The sequence below is a fragment of the Porites lutea genome, chromosome 3 (assembly GCF_958299795.1).
Source record: "Porites lutea chromosome 3, jaPorLute2.1, whole genome shotgun sequence".
Lineage (NCBI taxonomy): Eukaryota > Metazoa > Cnidaria > Anthozoa > Scleractinia > Poritidae > Porites > Porites lutea.
In genome coordinates this window covers 6151338-6171511 of record NC_133203.1, presented here as the reverse complement: position 1 = coordinate 6171511, position 20174 = coordinate 6151338, and the positions used below count along the sequence as shown (strand labels likewise).

Sequence of the window (20174 nt, the reverse complement as noted above, 5' to 3'; positions counted from 1 at the left end):
TACCGGAAAAAAAAAAGACCACAGCTGTATTATATAAGGATGAAAATTTTTTCGTGATCTATGTTTCATTGACATCGGAGTTGCCATGGCAACGTAATGACGCCATTACCTTATGTACTTGCCTTTGTATTTCTCGCTACCAGGATTTTTTTTTCAGAAATGGCTTGAGGGAGTTTGTACCTCCTCCCTCAGTTGCCTCGATTATGGCAAAGTTTGAACAAATTTTAAGGGATCGTTTTGGAAATATTTTGAAAAAAAGTTTTAAAGGTCATAAAAGAAGCGAATAAACATGCTAATTAAATGGGGCTTCAAATGTCACCAATTTTCCCCCCAGAATTTGTGTTTACAAATGAGCGTCCTCATTATTCACTGGCATTGTGTTCAAGTTTCATATGCACGTGCACAACTTTAGCATAAAACTAATTTGCATTCAATACTACCCTCTATTGCTTTCCGAAGAAATCTCCGAAGTATGCTAATGAAGCAGAAATGGTGAGGACAGTGTCTGTAGCGTCACTTTTTCATCAAGTGGGACGCAGTGATATATCGCTATACAAAAAAAGTTATTAGCATTTATGTTTTTACGTTTCCTTTCTGCATCACATATGCTCATTCACCTTATTTTCATTGGTACAGAGACCCTGAACATGACCGGAAAGTTATCGAGGGTTCTCTTGAATGCAAGTTGGTTTTTTGCTGAAGCTGTGCACGTGCATATGTAAAACATGGATCGTAACAAATTTTCATCTTGATATATAGTACAGAGGTGGTCTCCTTCTTCCAACATTAAATAGAAAAAAACTGTGGACCCTGCAGAGAACGATATTCTTGCTATATATATCAGTATATTTTTTCTTTCAAAGGTTGATGGAAAACATTCGGGTCAGAAGAGCTGGGTTTGCCTTCAGACAGGAATATGATTTAGCGCTTCAGAGGTAAGTAGTCTGCCTTGATCACTACAAATGCCTTTTAATTCGGTGTGGAGAACCAAGTGGTACGTCTTTCATCATCAGCGATCAAAGAGCAAACGTGGTAAATCTGGTCGTTAGTTCGATCATGAGGTGGGATTGATCGAGTGACGAACCTGTAACGTGCATTTTGACTTACAGTCACGCCAGGACAAACGTAACCCCCCGCCATAGTTTCCATTAACGAATCGGTTATTTGAAGAATTACTCCGTTAATCGATGCCGTAACCAGTATCAAATTCAAATCTGCATTCCTGCATAGGTAATAAGCCGTGAATTTTTACGATAACTTCCCTGTATTCGGTCAGATTGAACAATCTTTGAATGGACAAAATTGCTTTGAAGTCATTTACATCAAATTCAAGAAAATTGAGCCGGCAAAAATTTCATAACTACCTCGCGTGTGAATTCACTGCTTATAGGGCATGCAGGAATACAGCGATGAATCTGAAATGCACAACTACCAACGGATTAAACTTTCGAATAATAAATTCATTAATAGAATCGTACGCTTGATCTAGATTGGCTGTAAAATCTGCCAGAAATTGAATCATGACCGTCTTGGAGCAAGACTGGGAGCAAGTACTACAACCTTCATGTGCGACCATGCCTCGTAAGCGACCACCAAATCTTGGCATTTTAAGGGCCTGTTTACATGATGGTGGGGGGCCCCAGGTAGGTGAGGTAACCCGCGTAGGTGGAGTAACCCGCCTGTCCATACAATCTCTCATTTTAATGTGTTCACGTTCACATGTTAGGTGGGGTAACCCGCCACATGTTACCTCACCTACCTGGGGTCCCCCACCCTCATGTAAACAGGCCCTAAGTGGTCGCTTACGGGAATTCCAACTATGTGCCTTAAGCAAGACACGTGTGTGACTTTTATCAGTAAACGTAGGACTCTCTATGTAATCTATTGCTCGCCATTATTCACCATCTGGCTTAGCCTCCACGCAGACATTGTAAGGGCTTCGTCACGCGGAATGCCTGACGAGCCAAAAGAACGTCTACGTAAGAGGCTACATATAGCTAAGCCGGCAAACTTCCTTCCGCTTCTGTTCTTCAGATACAAGATGCTCTGCAAAAAAACCTGGCCCAACTGGGTGGGCATGCCGAAAGAAGGCGTTAAAGAGCTGTTCAAGGTAATGCATTTTATGGGCGGCGAACAAGTCGCTTTCTCCAAGGTACTGTAGCCATAAGTTGATCTTACTATGGTTGTTTCTTGTAGAGTTTGAATATCAAACCAACGGCATACGCCTACGGAAGAACCAAGATCTTCATAAGGAACCCACGAACGGTAAGAAGCGTAAAAGAACAGTTAGGTGTGCTATTGCCCTGTTGTTTTTAAACTGAAAATGTGTTGTGTGGAGCTTTTGCTTAAAGGAGTGCTGTGTACGCGCCTCGGCAATAAAGGGCCTATGATACACGGCTTTGTCCTTTCATAGGCCTGACGGCTATCCCATGCTAATCAGACACAGCTCGGGTGATATGGCTGTGCGTATGCGTCAGGTACTGACCAGGCCTTGAGTTGGTGTACCTGTGGCACTTGCTCTTATTCAGGTTGTCCTGCTGTTTTTAGCATGTTTGTGCCTTATTTTATGTACGTCTCAGGCTTCGTAGATGCCTTGTAGTTTAGACACGGCCATCCTTGCCTTCCGAGCACCAATTCTGTTCTTTTCTCAGATAGCCGGCGAGAAAGCTCTCCATTTTGAGTGGCGGCGAAGCCCATTTCCCTTTCGTTAACGGTCGATGCCACCATTGGTTACCAAGCCTTTAGTCATGATAGGTGTAATATATTCCCTAGATTTAGTTAAAATAAGGCAAATAATACGTTTTTGAATGGCCTTAAAAAGAACGACGTTGAAGCCCAAGTTGAATTTAAGTTTAAAGTTATGGAAAAGGCTAGGGTTACCTGTTATTGATGTATCAGTTTAAAAAAACAGTTTGCTAGTTTAATTTCTTAAATTGTTCGGAATTTTGGCGGGTCTTTGTGGTTGTGTAATGCTAAGGGAGAAAGATTATGATACGAAAGGTCCGGGTTCGACCCTGGATTGCGACCTTGCTTCTTTTTAATAGAAACACTCTCAATAACAGGTCAAAAAACTTTTAAATGCCTTAAAGATGGCGGCGCGCGTTAACGGAAGGGAACTTTGCAGCGGTGAAGCGAGCTGCGCGACAACGCGCGAGCGAGCGGCAAAGCCTCGCGGGTCTCCGGCGTGTCCTTTCACGTGTCACTCGCGCGTGACTTCTTGCTTGCAGGAAGTTTGCGTGAAGCTTTGTGTATTTCACTACTGGTTAGTTACAAATATGCCGACACATCTCTTTGTTCCTCAGTTGTTCGATCTGGAAGAGAGACGTAAACAAGGAATGCATCGCTTAGCTGTTCTCATTCAGAAGATTTTTAGAGGTTGGAGGCAACAAAAACAGGTTTGTTGATTGAATCTCGTGGAAAAATGTGTTTAGTCGCCACTATCTATCTAGCCTACGAACAGCAGACGTATTTCTGGTCGTCGCATACGTCCGCTGTTCGCAGGCTACTATCTGTCTATTCCACAATTGTTTCTGGAATCGTTACAGGGAACGCGCTGGTCAGTTATTAGGGACTGTACGATCCAACGACGCGACAGCAACGAGAACGTCGCTTAAAAAGTGAATTTGCGTTATTTCAGTCTTTATCGCGATTATTCCTGCTTACTCACTTTGTCAAGTACACGCGAACCCTCCTGAATTTGAATTCCAAAGGACCATATTCAAGTTCAGAAAGCGAAATACAATTTCGTCGTTGCCTGTGTACGTTCTCCACAAAACACGAAATTGGGCATTTTCACGTCGTAGTCGCTCAAAAACAGCAAAGAAATGTACAAAAAAGCGTGACGCACGTACAAAGTTGTTTTGCTTATTAAACCTATTGTTTTTTAGACGTTCTCGTTGCCATCGCGTCGTTAAATCTTAAAGTCCCTATTGGCCAATTTCCTTGTCCTTTGTAACAGTCCCAGAAGTCTTTGCGAAAGTTAACCGAACCCAGTTTCTTTCTCGTTTTTAAAGTGGCGAATGCGGTATCAATCAATCAATCAATCAATCAATCATTTATTTTAACACGTTTCGTCAAAGAGCTAAAAAAACTCGTTCAAAATACGAACGTGTATAGATAAAATCTATAATAACTACAGCTATATAATATTATTCAATTTTAAAAACAACTCAATAAATATATACATATAAAAAACTTGGTAATAAAAACGTAAAATATAAAAAGCTAAAACCGACTAAAAAGTCACATACTAAAAACCTGACTAGGAAAACTATAATACTCGTTCTAAAACAGTTAAAGGCTACAATCGTGCACTATAAGACGCGTTCTAAAAAGCTACAGTCGTGCAATTTACTTCTGAAGTCATTAGCATCTCTTGAAAGACGCACTTGAGAAGGCAAACTGTTCCATAACTTAGCTAATGAATAAGTGAAAGAATTCTTCTTAAATTTAAGATTAAAGTTAGGTAATTCCAAATTCAAGCCCTCGCCTCTTAGCCTATACGGTGTATGCCTGTATTTAGAAAGGCTTCCAATATAAGTAGGTCCCGTACCATTTAAGCAGTTAAAAAGAAGTATTAACGCCTGGTGTAAGCGCCTACAATATAAGGATTTCATGCTAGCCGTAGTGAGCAGCTCGTCGTATGACATTGACTTGTTGTGCCCGATTAATGTTCTCAAAATATAACAGTTGCCATCTTCGAGACGGTTGCGTTGACCCGTACCTATGCCTACAAACAAAGGACTGCAGTATTCGGTATAAGGGAGTTTTTGAGCGATGCACGTCAACCGGAAGTGGACCTTTTGAACTCTTCGGCCGTGATTTTAAAAAAATTCTTCGGCAAATCGTCTTTATAAGAGTAACGACACTTAGCAATACAAATTTGGTAGCCTTAGGGCTTATTAAAAGAGAAAAACGCTCACTTCGGCGGTTGCCGTGCGTCGCTGAAAAACGTCGTCAAAAACTCCCTTTTGTTACATGTAGGACACTAATCATGCTCTGCGACACTTGGAACTTAGAGATAAAATAACATAATTTGAAAAGACCTTATTAATCACCATTTGGTCGGGTTTCAAATACTGCCAGTTTGCGAGTGTGTCAGATCAAAAGTCTTTTTAGTCTTTTTTATACGGTCTTGTTGGGCCTCTTGCTGAAGTTAATATTCTGTTCTGATCCACAGTATCGAAAGATGAAAGAAAGTGAAATTATTATCGCCAAGTACTATCGTGGATTCAGGGTAAGTCTACTAAAAAAATTGGAATAAAATCGAGTGATTTCCGAGGACCTTTGCACTCGCTAATTGTAGAGTGTTGTTGTCATTAAAGTTGACTAGAGCAAAATATATTATGCACTACTCTTGTTGCGGCCAATGTAAGGAGTGCTCTTCCTAATTTGTTTGTTTGGCCAGAAAAAATCAAGATTGCTCGAGATCCAGATCGGATCAGTTTTAGAGTCTGGGAAACTTCCCACCCACCCCTCCCATGACCCAACATTTTGCCCTGAGTGAGACATAAGTGTGAACGTTGGCCCAGGGGAGGGGTAGGTGGGTAGTTTCCCAGAATTGCATCTTCTCGCCATCCTGCACTTTTTAAGATAGCCGCTGACATGGCGGTGGTGAAGACAGAGTTTTAGACAGAAGAAGAGAAATGTACACCAACGTCCTAGTAAATAGAGGTAAAGAGGGAAGTACCGCCCGCACCTCCTGACGTAAAGGTGCTTCTCGTTCTAAGCCCTGTTATTTGATCGCAAATTGCTTAGGATCGACATCAGTATCAAAGAACGAGGAATGCTGCCATTGTAATCGCTTCTTTCTGCCGTGGATGGAAGGTGAGTGTTATCCACCTTGTACAGCATAGTAAACAGTACCACATGAAGGTACTGCTTAGTAGATTTCATTTGAGTGGTCACACTCTAGGATTTCATCCGCACACTCAAAACTTAGAACCACTTTGTACGTTAAACATTACCGCAGGAAAGTACTGCTCAGCAGCTTTCAGTTGAATGGTCACATTTCAGGATTTCACCCACGGGCTCAAAAGTTAGAACCACCTTGCACAGCATATTTAACAATACCACAGGAAAGTACTGCTCAGTAGCTTTCATGTGATGTCCACACTTAACCCTTTAAACCCTAAGATCAAAATTTGAATTCTCATTTGTTACGTCTATTCATTTCCTGCACAGTAGTGGGAAGAAATTGATAAGGTATCAAGCAAATTCATCTTGTGTGATCATGTCCGTAATTCTCATGACCACTCAGATTTACAAAGCATTGATGTTACAAGGCGAAATTTGATGCTGATCACTCTTAGGGTTTGAAGGGTTAAGGATTTCATCCACAGACTCAAAAGTTAGAACCAGCATGTACAGCATAATAAACAGTAGCACAGGAAAGTACTGCTCTGTAGCTTTCATTTCGGTGGTCATAATTATTGTAATTTAAGTACAAATCTATCAAATTGTAAATGGAAGATCAAAATGGTAGCCAATATTTTAACACTGGTGATTTGGTTGAAGAAACCATTAGATTTACTATAAAATTCGTTGTATCGCGCTGCGTGCTTTGCAAACTTCGAAGGGATTTTTGGTTTTTCTGTTCCGTCAATCATTTGAGTAGGGGTGGGGTTAATGCAAATCACAATGCAAAGCACTCGCCCAGCTTGGCCCGTAAATACAAAACTGACAGGAAACTGAGAATGACCTTGGACTGCAATGAATTATAGCAACAGAAATTGTGATGGTGAGTGGAATTTTTGCTTTATTCTTGTAAGTGACAAGAATAAGAAAGATCTGGAAAATCTTCGAAGCAAGCTAGTCGATTAGTGCCCGAAACAGGACGATCACAAGCAACGAACCTTGAAACACAGAAACGAACAAAACGGATCGAAATCCACCAATCACAAATAAAAAACCAAGACCTTTTGAACTCGTTCAAGTAAACAGATCTTTCCTAAGAGGTCCGCTAAGATGATTAGTTTAGTTTAATTTATTTCACCATGATTGACGGAACAGATCAACAGAAACATCCAAAATCCCTTCGAAGTTTGCAAAACGCGCAGCGCGATACAACGAATTTGGCAGTAACTTTTCCGAAACTTGTATGATGATTTTCACAGAAGAAATATAAATATATGAAATGATATGATTTAAGTTAATCAGTACGTGCATGATAATATGATGCATAAAGGCTGTGCTAGTTACCACTCAACTCGTTCATCTAAATACTAACAATCAAATTAATATTATAAAGCACGTAAGTATGATCGAAACTTAGTAACAAAGTATAACCTGCGAATACGGCCTTCTCTTATCTGTTCTGGCAGCTAGAACCCAAGTCCCTTGTGGAGGAGGTGGGGATTTCTGTTCTCCCAATTGAGAGGGGGGGATTACCTATTGGGATTTTGGATTTGCCTCTAGTACCTGGTCGGTGTGGGTTCGAATTGAACTATGGAATGTCCTGGGACACGAATTTTAACCCAGTGCCCTGTGCGTGCCCAAAGCAGTCCCATAGTGCAGTTCCACACAAAACCGACCCAGTCTCAACGCGCAACCTCAAAATGGCCGATTTGGAATTGTTTTTATGATTATAATCGGTGTCGGTCAGTCCACTTGCTCCCAACGATACCACACAGACAGCTGGGTTATGGACGCCTAGGACGCATACCTAAAGTCAGGAAAGGCCGGTCAGACCTTTCAGCGGCCGTGATCGGTGCGTTCAGCGGCCGTGATCGGTGCGAGAGCCCGTAATCGCAGGCTAAACAAGGCCAACTTAACTTACTAGCTGCTCTAATGAAAACAGTGGAGCGTATAACTCTCAGAACTCTAATAGCACTAAAACTAATGTCCGTCGATAAAATTTTGACACCCGTTTTGACGCTTTTATCTCGTTTTCGTGCTTAACGTGCATACGTGTCATCGCACATTCCGGGCCGTTTATGCAACGTCTGACTTGGAGAAATAGCTACACGATGACACATAAGAAACAAGGCTGAGAAAACAGCTGACATTTCGCGATGCCACCACTGGTTTCCCCGCGAAATAACGCCTGAGGAACGAGAGCAGAAATTCCATACTGATGACGCGTCACTACCCAGATCTTGGTAGTGCTTCTGATTGGTCGTGCCGCTGGGGAAATTTTCTTCAACCAATCAGATACACTAACTAGATCTGAGTAGTGACACGTCAACGGTTCTGAATTTCTGCGCTCGTTACCCAGAAGTCAGTTTCGCGGGGAAACCGTTTGTGGCGTCGCGAAATGTGGTCTGTTTTCTCGAGCTATCAAGAGACCACAAAGTTTTTTTTGGTTGTTGTTTTTTTTTTTTGGAGCAGGCCATTTCCGAGTTCCTCCGCGCCTCTGTTTCAAAACAAGGGTAATTGCTCAGCCTTTGATATGGAAATCATTTTTCATTCTGATGCAAATAAAACTCATTTCACAGAAAGGTTGTGCACCTAGCGTCGTTTTGAAAGTGAGGGTTTTTGGAACTCGCAAGAGGCCTATTTAGGCTTCAGGGAAACTGCCCACCTGCCCCTTCCCTGGGCCATCATTTTGCCCTAAGTGAGAAGTAAGTGTTAATGTTAGCTTAGGGAAGGGGTAGGTGGGCAGTTTCCCAGAAACGTAAATTGATCCTTTTTTTCTTCGAATAAATGGTCTCGTTTGTGCTTTCACCAAGGGGACTACAATTAACAAGAACAACAACCGTTTTGCTTCCTAGGCCCGGAAGTTGTACAGAGCCATGCTTTATGAGAAGAAGTGTATTTGGGCCGTGGGTGTAATACGTACTTATTTTTATGGATGGCAGGTTTGAACCAATTCACTGTTTTTTTTTTCCGCTTTCTATTGCATATCTTGCGTCGCAGACACTTTAAACCGTCAGTATAGACTATGGGTGCTTTCCTATCAACAAAAATTTGCGGTTTGAAATTTCGGAAATTCCACGTTCCCAATGGAACGGTACTTTCCGGTTACGCAGACCCGACCCAAGCCACATCGCGTTTGGTTATTGTTTTTGTAAGCAGAACCCAAAAGAGCGGTACTGGGGACAACAATTTTGCCAAATGGAAAGGGATATTTCGGTCCGAGCGACCGATATGACCAGACCGGTCAAAGAGGACCACCTTCAAAGCTGGTCCCGAATATGCCAATCGGACCAAACCGAAATTGTCCTTTCCATTTAATGTACCAACCAAAATTTCCGGAACTTTGGGTTGAATGAAAAGCGCCCTATACCAATAGTCTAGACGGTGTGTGGGCCGGCTGTAACGTAGGCTTCCTATTGCATGGCGACACAAACTTTCGCTTTATTTGTAACTGTTTGCTTTCGGCGGCACATCGTTATCTCCTTTTTAGACTGGGATGCTTTAATTTAGATGATATTGCGTTTAATTATTCTGAAATATTCGTATTATATAATCTTTTCTGGTTTGTAAACAAATGAACAGCTAAACATAATTTAACGAGCTTTTAAACTTAACTGCTGATACAATCGTAAACTTCAAAGCAATCGTAGGCATTTCAATTATTCCTAATCACTTTAACTTTTTGTTGAAATGTTCAATGCGCTAACTAAAAAAAGTAACTTAATTTTTCGGCCCTTTAATTTTTATACAATTTTTCTTATATTTTATCTCTGAACAATTTTGGCCAAAAAAAGGTCTGTATGCCGAATTTTCTCTTTGCATTACCGACGAAAGTAATGGCTGATCTCAACAGTGATAATTACACATGATAGTTTACGCATGGAACTAAAACTGTAATAGGCCTCAAAAGGTAACTTTACCGGCCTTTAATCAATTATTTCTTACCTTTCCTCGAGTTTGTACAAAAGCTGCCTGCCTATTCCCTAACTGGTTTCCTGTACAGTAAACGTTTTGCTTTGCTAATTTCGCTTACATGTATTCCATTACTTTTCAGGCTCGTAAACTTGTACGCTCCATAAAGCTAGAAAAAAGGCGAAATGAAGCCGCGTCCATTATAGCAGCTTATTTTACAGGCTGGAAGGTGAATACACTTAGCTCTGTTTTTACAGAAGATTGTTTGGAGTATTAGTAAACTAGGCTGTTAATCACAGTGTACCTGAACAGTGCAATAATCAAATCAAAGAAAGACACGGTCAATCGGTTGTTAGCGTGGGAATAGTGGATCAAGTTAGGTTTTTGGGAAACTGCCCACCTACCCCTCCCCTAACTCAAGGTTAACAGTTGCGTCTCACTTGGGGCAAAATGTTGGGTTAGGGGAGGGGTAGGTGGGCAGTTTCCCAGAAACCTAAATTGATCATGAAAAGTTGGCACAGGTACCTGGAAGGGAACTTAAACAAACGGAGACTTTAAAGCGCGCGAAGTTAGGGGAAAAAGAGACTCTGCAGTTTGCGTTCGGACTGCGCTTAACGCGGAAAACGTGAAACCTTTGCTAAGCGCGGTTCAAGTGGCGGGAAAAAATGCAATTGCGCACAGCGCGGGAAAAATTTCCACCGCCTGCAAGGCGTGGGAAAATACTCAAACGAATGCAATTTCAAAATTACGTGCAGGCGTTACCCGCGTGCCGAACAAACAGTGTGCTTTCTCGGATTGGGGAACACTGCGCACAGGTCCACACCGCTTGAGGTATTTTCTTTTAAATAGTATGAAAACTGCCCAGTGAAATTTCTCGTCACTGTCCGCTCCCCTTCGAAAGAAGCGCATGCAAATGTTAAGCTTTGCGTGAAGTTGCACGGCACCGCTTGAAAAGGTGGAAGAACCATTTTAACCGTACGAAAATTTGGACATCTAGCCGTTCAAAGGTCCGTGTGAACAGAGCCAAGATATTGAACGGTTCCGTGTGAACGTAGTGGGAAGTCATATTTTTCAGCTGCTGGAAAATTCGTCCAGTGCCGTGTGAACTTAGCCTTAGTTTAATAAATATTATTAAAAAATGAATCATTGAGTAATGCAATTCTAGAGCTCTGATTGGCTTAGCCATCATGGGATATGGGCCATTATACCGTGGTCTCCAAATATGGTAACTGTACGTGTCTTCTCAAATTAAAAACAAGCTGAAAATCTTCCCGACTTTACGAGTAAAGTCGGGAAAAATTCTCGATATTTTGTGGGCGTTTTTAATAAAACAATTATTCCACTCGCGCTTGTTGGATATGAGGTGTTTATAGACAACTCGGCGCCACGCGCCTCGTTGGCTACTACAATCCCATATCCAAAGTGCACTCGTGGAATAATTGTTAATTATACAATTCACGTGTCTCAGGTGGGTTTTTTTTTTCTTTTTTTCTTTTTGTTAAAAAAAGCGCATCACCTTTTATGTTTCATCTTTACTAGGTTCGCCGGTTATATAACCCCAAGTTTAGACGAAATGCTGCTCCGAAGATCATGAAGTTTCTTCGGTTATTTTTGGTATGTTGAGAAATTGATTTTAGTGATTTCATTTTGTCTTTAGTTAGGAGAAAGAAAGCTTTTATAGCCGAAGAGGGTCTTTCTTTTGAAAGTTTCTTCTTTTTTTCACCGCACGCAATTCCTTAAGGTTATTCCTTGGTATTGCACTGGACATCCTTACTGCGTATAATGTCATGCGTGATTGGAGCGCGCACATTAAAACATGGCGGCTTTGGCCTTGACGCTGGAGCTCGCCAGAGAGGTAATTCTTTTCTTTTCTCTTTCAACGGTTACCTATTACCTTTTCCTTTTTCTCTTCTTTGAAAATGAGAAGTAACCTTTCTCTAGAATTATTATAGATCAGTTCTCCATGCAAAAAAAGAAAAAATAGCATCAACTATGAGTTATACCGTATTTCCTCGAATAAGCGCCTGCGCTCTAATAAGTGCCCTCCCCCAATAGGCCAAAATATGAAACAAGTGCCTCCTCGAATAAGCGCCCTCTCCTTCTCCCCCATCTCGTTCTTTAATAGTAGGGGTATACACAAGTTGCTGCTGCTCCTAAACGAATATATGGACCCCCTAGTCTTATTTAAAGAATTTAAGTTTCTATAACATTAACAACCAAACAGTTAGGTTTGACTTATTGCAGGTTCCATTTCAGAGGAATGATCTTGAATAATAGTTTCATTAATATATATTTTGTTTTACTATAGTGTTACCGATTCCTTACGACATTAAACAAGAATCTGCCGTCTGTCTCTCCTGTGGATACGCACTGGCCCTCATCTTCACTCATGTTTAGAAAAACTAATGCTCTTCTGAAGGACATTCATCACGCTTGGAGAGTAAGTAGTTCAGTTGCGTCTGCTGCATTCCAATTCAGTGATTTTGTTACTTTTGGTCCCTTGGGTAACTTCATAGAGGATTTATGGTATGTGTTTTATAAGAAATGACGGCCAGATCCAGGAATTTTTGTTCCCAAGGTTCAACATGTGCGCACACCTGCAATACACCCCGTCCCCTTCCCCCTTCCCCCAGCAATGGGGAGCAATGAAAGGGCGCCGTATTCGTAGGCTGGTGCACACAGTTAAAGCCAATCATTAACTCCCTTCCGCGCCCTTACACAATTGACATTTTCTTCATTAAAATCCTCTCTTGCGTTAAGTAGTTGGATGGTTCTGTCCAGATTTCGTCAATTCAGGCAATAGCCAAACGCGCGCTGGCTTGGGTTGGGCCTGTACAACCGGAATGTACCGTTCCACTGGGTACGTGGAATTTCCGAAATTTTGGACCGGATTTTTTGACGAATGGAATGCACCCCTGTAGATTCGAAGACGAGAACGGCTACGAGTACCAGATTTGACGTAACGTTTTTTTCGCGTATTCTCAAAAAATAGACATCCCGACAAGCTTCATTGTACCTTTTTTTCACCGGAAAAATTAGCACTGTTATCTTTATTCGGAAGAAGCCCTGCTATCACTTTGTCTATCGAACCGGCTATCACGCCCCCTGCCCCCCTCCCCCCCCTCCCCCCCCTCCCCCCCCCCCCAAGCTAAAGGTCTCTATCTAGAGGGGTGCTGACCCCTCCAACCCTCCCTCTGGATCCGCCACTGAGAAATATTTTTCCTACTCTCAGTGTCTCAGTTCTTTTGTCTAATTCATTCAGTCGCTTTCTATTTTTCTTCTCTTCAGTGCAAGAAGTTCAGAGACAAGTTAACTCCTGATAAGCGAAAAATCTTTAAAGAAAAACTCCAAGCTAGTGAGGTGTTCAAGGACAAGAAATCTTCATATCCTCTTACGTGAGTTTCACGTATTCTTATTAACGCGTATTTTGGGCACTGGGAAAGTCTAGGCTTATGTTGTATAGAGCATTTTCACTCACGTGGGCAGCACCTAGGTAGTCGCGCCAGGGAGAAAAACACGCGTGGGCTCCACTCTCCCTTGCATCATTTTGAAATGCATTGTCTATTTCTCAAGCGCCTACATTTAGCTCAAAATCGGGTCAATTGTTCTTCACGTTTTCGTTTAAGGCGGGAAATGGAACTGTCAATGTTATGAGCATAGGTATTTCATAAAAAAAGACAAAATGCTACGTAGTGCACACGAAGTTTCCAAGAAGGCTTTCGGAGTGAAGTGCCGTTGAAATCTACGTAACATTTTGCTTGTTTTGGGTTGAAATGAGTCGAATGAACGCATAAAATCTTTGCTTAGAGATTTTGGTGTGGATAGTACGAGAGGGCTACTAACTATGGCTTAAAACGTGAAGCTTAATCATGATTGCTGCAGGTCAGGAAATGATCAGGGAAAATAAAATTTCTTCAAGGCCAGGGAAAAGTCAAGGAATTTCTCTTCGAGTCAGGGAAAATTTAAGTCTTTGAAAGAAGTCAGGAAGAAAGGAAATTTTAAGAGTATCTTTGTACATTTTACGGACATGAATTGGTAGCAAATTTTTCATGAAATGGAACGATAATTATGCTGTTATTGGGTTTTGAAGGAAATGAATCCTTTTTGCACGTTAAATTAAGGAACTATCCATTCATTTACATTTCACGTAACCTGTACCCTGCGAGCAGAGACTTACATTTTCGCTGTGTGAGCTGGCGCCGGTGCGAAAAGTAGCAACTTTTCGCACGCCAGCTGTACGTAACCTGCTGAAAGCATAAATAAATGGGTGGAAGGGATGACTGTGAGGGGAGCATTGACTGAGTCCATTATTAGGACTAATTTGCGAAATTGTTAACTCAGTTGGTCAGAGAAGTTTTACATTTGTCAGGAAAATGTCAGGCAAAAGTCAGGGAATTTCAGAAACCTCTGGCTGTAGCAACCAGGTTTATTTCATGTCTGATTTCAGAGTACCAGTCCCTTTCCAAAGCGACCGCGTGAATCTGCTGGCAAATCCAAAGTGGCAGAAGAACGCGAAGAACAACAACTTGCACATAGTGTGGGCGGATTCTGTACTTAAAATCAACAGAAAAGATGGCAAGGTAATAATAACAGAGGGTAGGGTAGCAATTCCCTGTCTCGTTCCTAGTCCACTCTTCTAGATGGCACGCGGTTTGTGGCGGGAAAATGAAAGAAGAGGGACTCTCACCCTTTGCCTCCTCCTTCCCGTCACGCTGCGCGCGCTATTTTGCCGAGGCGCAGAGAGGACTGAGGACGAGTCAGGGCGAATTCCACTTCCAGAATATCGTAAGCATTGGCCAATCAGTTAAAGACGCGTACATTGTAACGAGGCACTCAGAACGAGAGGTTGGGCGCTTAAACGAATAAATACGGTGATAAGATGAATGGAAACCAAACAACGCAGTAGAGTTCAGAGTTCCGCTTTGCAAACGGAACTTATTGCGACTCAGGAACCAACTTTGAAGGCTTTGCAGGTGAACGTAGCTTTAATTTTTTCTCCTTTACACATCATGTCCTCGTGCGCCTTTAGTGCTTCTTCTGCTTTAACTTGGCTACAAGGAGACACAAACGACTGCTTTTAAGTTTATTTTTTCATGTTTTTGATTTGTTTCTTTCCCAGGTAGTACCGCACATTTTGACTGTGTCAGACACGGAACTGCTGGTGTTAGACCCTAAATCACTGCAAACTAAATACAATATGGACCTGGGCGATATTCAGAGAATATCCGTGACCCCACTTAAGGACGGGATCATTGTGTTCCATATTCGCACAGTAGGTGTCTTAACACGCACGATCGTTCTTAATACTAGTCTTATTAGCCTACGTATAGAACCGCCACCTTAAGACATAATGAACAGTACCAAAGAAATGATTTGCTCAGTAGCTTTCATTTGAATGGTCACACTTAGGATTTCATCCACAGACTCAAAAGTTAGAAGCAGCTTGTAAAGCATAGTAAACAGTACCACAGGAAAGTACTGCTCAGTAGCTTTAATTTGAATGGTCAAACGTAAGCATTTCTTTCACAGACACAAAAGTTAGAACCACCTTGTACTGCATAATAAACATTACCACAGTAAAGTACCGCAAAGTTTCTTCAATTTTATTTGAATGGCCAAACTTAGGATTTTTTTCACAGGCACAAAAGGTATTGCCAAAAGTGGAAGCCCCTGGATCCTCCGGGAATCCAATTTCTTCTTCTAGTGATGTAGTTGGTAACAAAAGTTACCGACGCAGTTAGCTTTTAGTTGAGTGGTGGAAGTTAAGATTTCGCCCTGGGACACTTAACAGGGTTAGGCCCAGTTCAAGTGTCGAACTTTTCATGTACCGAACCTAATCCCTTCAATTAAGTACATGAAGAGATGGACCTTTGAATCAATTAAGTCCGACATATCTAATTTGGGTCGACCCATGAATTAAGCGATGATCGAGTGGCCCACATGGAAATTTCGACCGTGGAGCGACTTGGTTTCAAACGTCGAACTGCTCATGTGCCGAACCTAATGCATAAATAACAATAATCTATTTCCATTGTAGCCTGCGTAGCAGGCGTCGAAAGGGCTTTTCTCCCTCCCCCTCTCCCTCCCCTTTTTGCGCCTGCCAGGCAGGCTATTTTCACTGCTAAGCATTGTACATCGTGAAAATGAATTGAGTCTGACTAATTAAGATCGACTTCTGAATCAACTGTTGACCCAAATAGGTATTAAGTTCGGTACATGAAAAGTTCGACTTTTTAACTGGTCCCTAGGGCCTTAGATACGGACCATTATTTTTTGGACGAAGAGGGGGGAGGGGGTGGGATTTTCACATGCAAACATTTTTTGTATATGCGGCTCCTGCTGCAAACAATTTTCTTGTGTGTCTTCGTCTTCATGCAAGCAATTTATTTTTTACTTGTATCCCTCCCCCGTCAAAAAATAAATGGTCCGTCCCTTAGAACCATAAAGCACACCACTGGCGACTTATCTACATATCTATCCTTGTTTATTTTTTTTAGGACAAACATGACAAAAATCACCTCAAAGGCGATTTTGTGTTCCACACGGAGCATGTAGTCGAATTGGTAGCTAAACTGTTGGTTCAAGTGGATTCGCAGAACGATTTATCAACACCAGTGCATGTCTCAGACAAGTAAGTTGCTTCGCGTGTTTCTCAGCCCCCCCCCCCCCCCCCTGGGGGGATGGGTTTACTCAACAAAGTCTGTAGAGGGAGGCTCCGCCCCGAGGTCCAACCCCTTACCCTTTTACACACGAAGCCTCCCCGTATGCGCAATTATAGGGATTACCCCCCGGGTCTCAACCCTTCCCGGGGTGCCAGAGACGTTTTACGCGCGGTTTCCGGTTTCGGCCTCCAGCTGACACCCTCCCCGCTGCACGCGTTAAAAATCCGCTAGTCCCCAGGGTATCCCAAGAATGTCCCTAATACAGTTCCTCGAAAAATGCTGAAGAGTGCTTTTAAAACTACTAGTATCATGTGAAAATGCTGCCAAACTTTCTATTGCGTAGCGAACAATAGCACAGGAAATTTCTACTCAGAAGCTTTCATTTGAGTGGTCAGATCACACTTGAAAGATTTCACCACCAGACTTAAAAACGTGTTCTCTGTAACGAACACTGTACCACGTAAAAGTATTGCTCAGTAGCTTTCAGTTGAATGGTCACACCATTCAAGCGCGTCGTAACACGCACTGTCCAATTCCCCACTCCAGAAACTCAGTCTTAGAAGAATGGATACTAGCTTTAGGCGTAGTGATTTCTGGGACCGTTTGGGTGGACAAGTGTTAGTTATGATTGGTGGATGGTATTCAAGAAAACCGTTAACCAATCACAAGTAACGCTTATCCAGCGAAATGATCCCAGAAATCATTGCGCCGAAAACTTGTACCCATTCTCCTTGTAGTTTTGCACGGACACTGAAAATGGGGTGGGGGGGGGATAAAAAGTATCCGTATTAACAGAGTGTCCCGTATTACCTAAGCTGGTCGTGTTATGAAAGTCAAAAGACACCTTTTATTAGAACTGACTACTAAGGAAATAGAAGAGGACATAAGCATCGTCACATAAAACATTTCTATCCTTCGCAAAGACGTTATATTTCGGACTTAATCCACAGAAACACTCAAAAATCGCGCATATATATATTACTTAATCAAAACCATGCTCTACGTAATTCATGTGATGCCAAAATCGTCTAAAATTGACCTCTGCAATTTTCCTATCCGGTGTACTACTGTAGCGCTGGGAACATCGAAATGCTTTCAACTGAAGGTTTTTGTTTACTTTCAAAAAGGAAAGGTCCATCACAGCACACAGTTGATAATGAATCTCTTGGGCAAGAAACAAGTGTCCATTGTCCGTATGAAAGGAGCTGTGTCACCAAATTTATCAGAATACAATCAAAGGCATCTGCCGCCAAACAGATTATAATAAGCGCTCAAAAAGTTAGAAGAGAGTATTAATGACACAGCAAGTACAAAAGTAGACACGGATGGAAAAACTTTAAAAAGATTGAAACGGATTGTAACTGTGGTTTTTGAAAACTTGTTAGCCTAACAGTTTTTCAAAGTTCATTTTTGTTGTTTGTAACGACTGATATAATGCTTGCGAACATGTTTTGTTTGGCAAAAGCTGTGATTTTGTCATTCACCAGTATTTCGTAATTTTCACAGCAAAGAAGGACGTGTAACTGGCATTATTAAAAACTGAATCATTGGATAATGCAATTCTAGAACTCTGATTGGCTTAGCCATCATGGTATACGAGCCATTATACCATGCTCTCCAAATATGGTAACTGTACGCGTCTGCGCAAAATTAAAAACAAGCTGAAAATCGGTTGTTTTTACAAAAAAAGTCGGGAAGGATCGCTCGATATTATGTTTTTAATTTTTAATAAAACAATTATTCTACACGCGCTTCTTGGATATGAGATGATTATAACTAACTCATATCCAACGCGCACCCGTGGAATAATTGTTAATTATACAGAGAATGAACTAGTCAGCGATGCCCGGGGGGGGGGGGGCATAATATACTAGTGGTAGGTTAATGGGGATGTGCCGCTGGATGGGGTCGCAGTTTCTTGACTGGATTGACTATTTTGGGGTTGCATTTTTATAAGAGTTACTAGGGTGGGGTCGCACATTTACAGGATTTGGGGGTTAGAAAATTCAGGTATGTGGGGATTTAATAATAGAGAGATTTACACCACCTTTAGTTTAACAAATATATCAGTTCATTTGAGGTTGACCAAGTTGAAAGGCTTTATAAGGTAGATGCATGAAAAGAAAGTGATTAAGTTGGGATTGCGAAAATTAATTTTTCCCCGCAAAGTGACTAAGATGGGGTCTATAATATGGCCACAGAAAAGACTATAATGGGGTAGGGGTTCTAAGAGGCTAGCGGCACATACCCAGCGAAAATTAACCCAAGTACCCCCCCCCCCCAACCCCCACAAGGGCAGCGGTGACAGAGCTCCTTCAAGCGGGTTGAATTCAGAAAAAATGTAGGAGGTTTCCCAAGGGACAAAGAAAGGTGACCGTAATAACTGGGTGTCCGTGTTAAGCGGGTCTCCGTAAAGCGCGGTTCAAACAACACGTGTTTTCAAAAGATACTAAAATCAAAGCGGCCAATAGCCAATTAGATCGCGGAACAAACATTGTTAAGGTTATCATTGCGGGCGACAAGAGGAGCCCGCAATCCTAATCTCCAGGTTTTATTACGCATGCGTCGCAAGTATGTAGCCAGCATTCGTTTGGACTTCCACTAAGAATAAATAGAATGCACAGAACCCAATTTGATCACGTGTGGTTTGACTATCTCTCACTTACGCACAGTGATGGAGCAAAAGCGTTTTGACCTTTGATCGTTGTCGCCCGCGCTCCGTATTCTTTGGTTATTACTAGTATATAAGTTGATTTTATTATTTTCAGGATCGCAGTCAACTTCGGGGGATCCCCCGTGGAGATGATTTTTAAGCCAGCTGATAAGTCTCTTCCGCAACCGTTATTATGCAAACGAAAAGGAGCCGTTGTAGACGTCCTGGTCTAAATCGTCTCTTGTCCATCTCACGCCAAATTAAAGAACCCGTTTCGTTATGACCTGTTGTGCTATAAAGCTTCCCCTTTTACCGAAGTGTCGGCTCATCCTCGGTGTAAAAACCTGTGAAACTCACGAGTGACGTAAAACAATGAATACAAAGAAGCCACTGATAAGTCAACACAAAAGAGCCACTTCACAGGTTTTTACAAAGAGGTAAACCCGAAGTGTCGCGGCCCCATGTGGGGTCACCCGGATTTCGGAATCCACAAAACTTTTGCTTGTGGAATCCGAAATGCAGGAAATCTTTGCTTGTAGAACGCGGAATCGTGGGCTTTGGAACACGGAATTCAGTGGAAGGGAACCAATAATCCGGAATCCAAAGCGTTGAATCCATACTTGGATCCAAGACTGTCTTGTATTAATGGAGCGAGAAGTGAAACTAACGCTTTGGTTTGACAGCGTTAATGAGAGACTTTTTATATTTTAGTCTGTTAAACCCAGTGTAAAGTTTATATATGATTCATAACAGGTGGAAACCGTGATTTGCAGTTGATTATTAAACAGTACATTTCAAATATACATCTTAATTTATTAGATGAAAGACGGAAAAGTATTTATGCTTTCTTTAACTACAAAAAAAGGAAGCCGAGAGTTTTTTTCTCACCAACGTATTGTGCTATTTTATGTTAACCAACCGATTTCTTATTTCTTGGGTTTAATATTCACGAAAACGTGGATAGGCTCTGATACACATTTTAAAGGTTCTGTTTCTTTTTCAGACTTGATGTTATGCTTACGTGTAATACGAAAGAAATACGTTGAATCTTTCAACACATATTTTGAATAAAATTGCTAAATATTCTGCCA

The 20174-nt window shown here is 41.7% G+C and overlaps 1 protein-coding gene across 1 annotated transcript in view; it reads left to right on the top strand.

Annotated features, from left to right (window-relative positions):
- Window positions 1-20174, top strand: part of LOC140930292 (unconventional myosin-Ib-like) — a 49141-nt gene extending 28967 nt beyond the window's left edge. Inside the window, exons 24-38 of the mRNA XM_073379971.1 lie at window positions 864-935; window positions 2035-2110; window positions 2197-2265; window positions 3303-3395; window positions 5180-5236; window positions 5758-5826; window positions 8712-8798; window positions 9911-9997; window positions 11308-11382; window positions 12077-12208; window positions 13057-13163; window positions 14216-14348; window positions 14888-15040; window positions 16266-16399; window positions 19199-20174. Of these exons, the coding sequence (XP_073236072.1) occupies window positions 864-935; window positions 2035-2110; window positions 2197-2265; window positions 3303-3395; window positions 5180-5236; window positions 5758-5826; window positions 8712-8798; window positions 9911-9997; window positions 11308-11382; window positions 12077-12208; window positions 13057-13163; window positions 14216-14348; window positions 14888-15040; window positions 16266-16399; window positions 19199-19316 (1462 nt within the window). The 3' untranslated portion in view covers window positions 19317-20174. The remainder of the gene's footprint in view (window positions 1-863; window positions 936-2034; window positions 2111-2196; window positions 2266-3302; window positions 3396-5179; window positions 5237-5757; window positions 5827-8711; window positions 8799-9910; window positions 9998-11307; window positions 11383-12076; window positions 12209-13056; window positions 13164-14215; window positions 14349-14887; window positions 15041-16265; window positions 16400-19198) is intronic.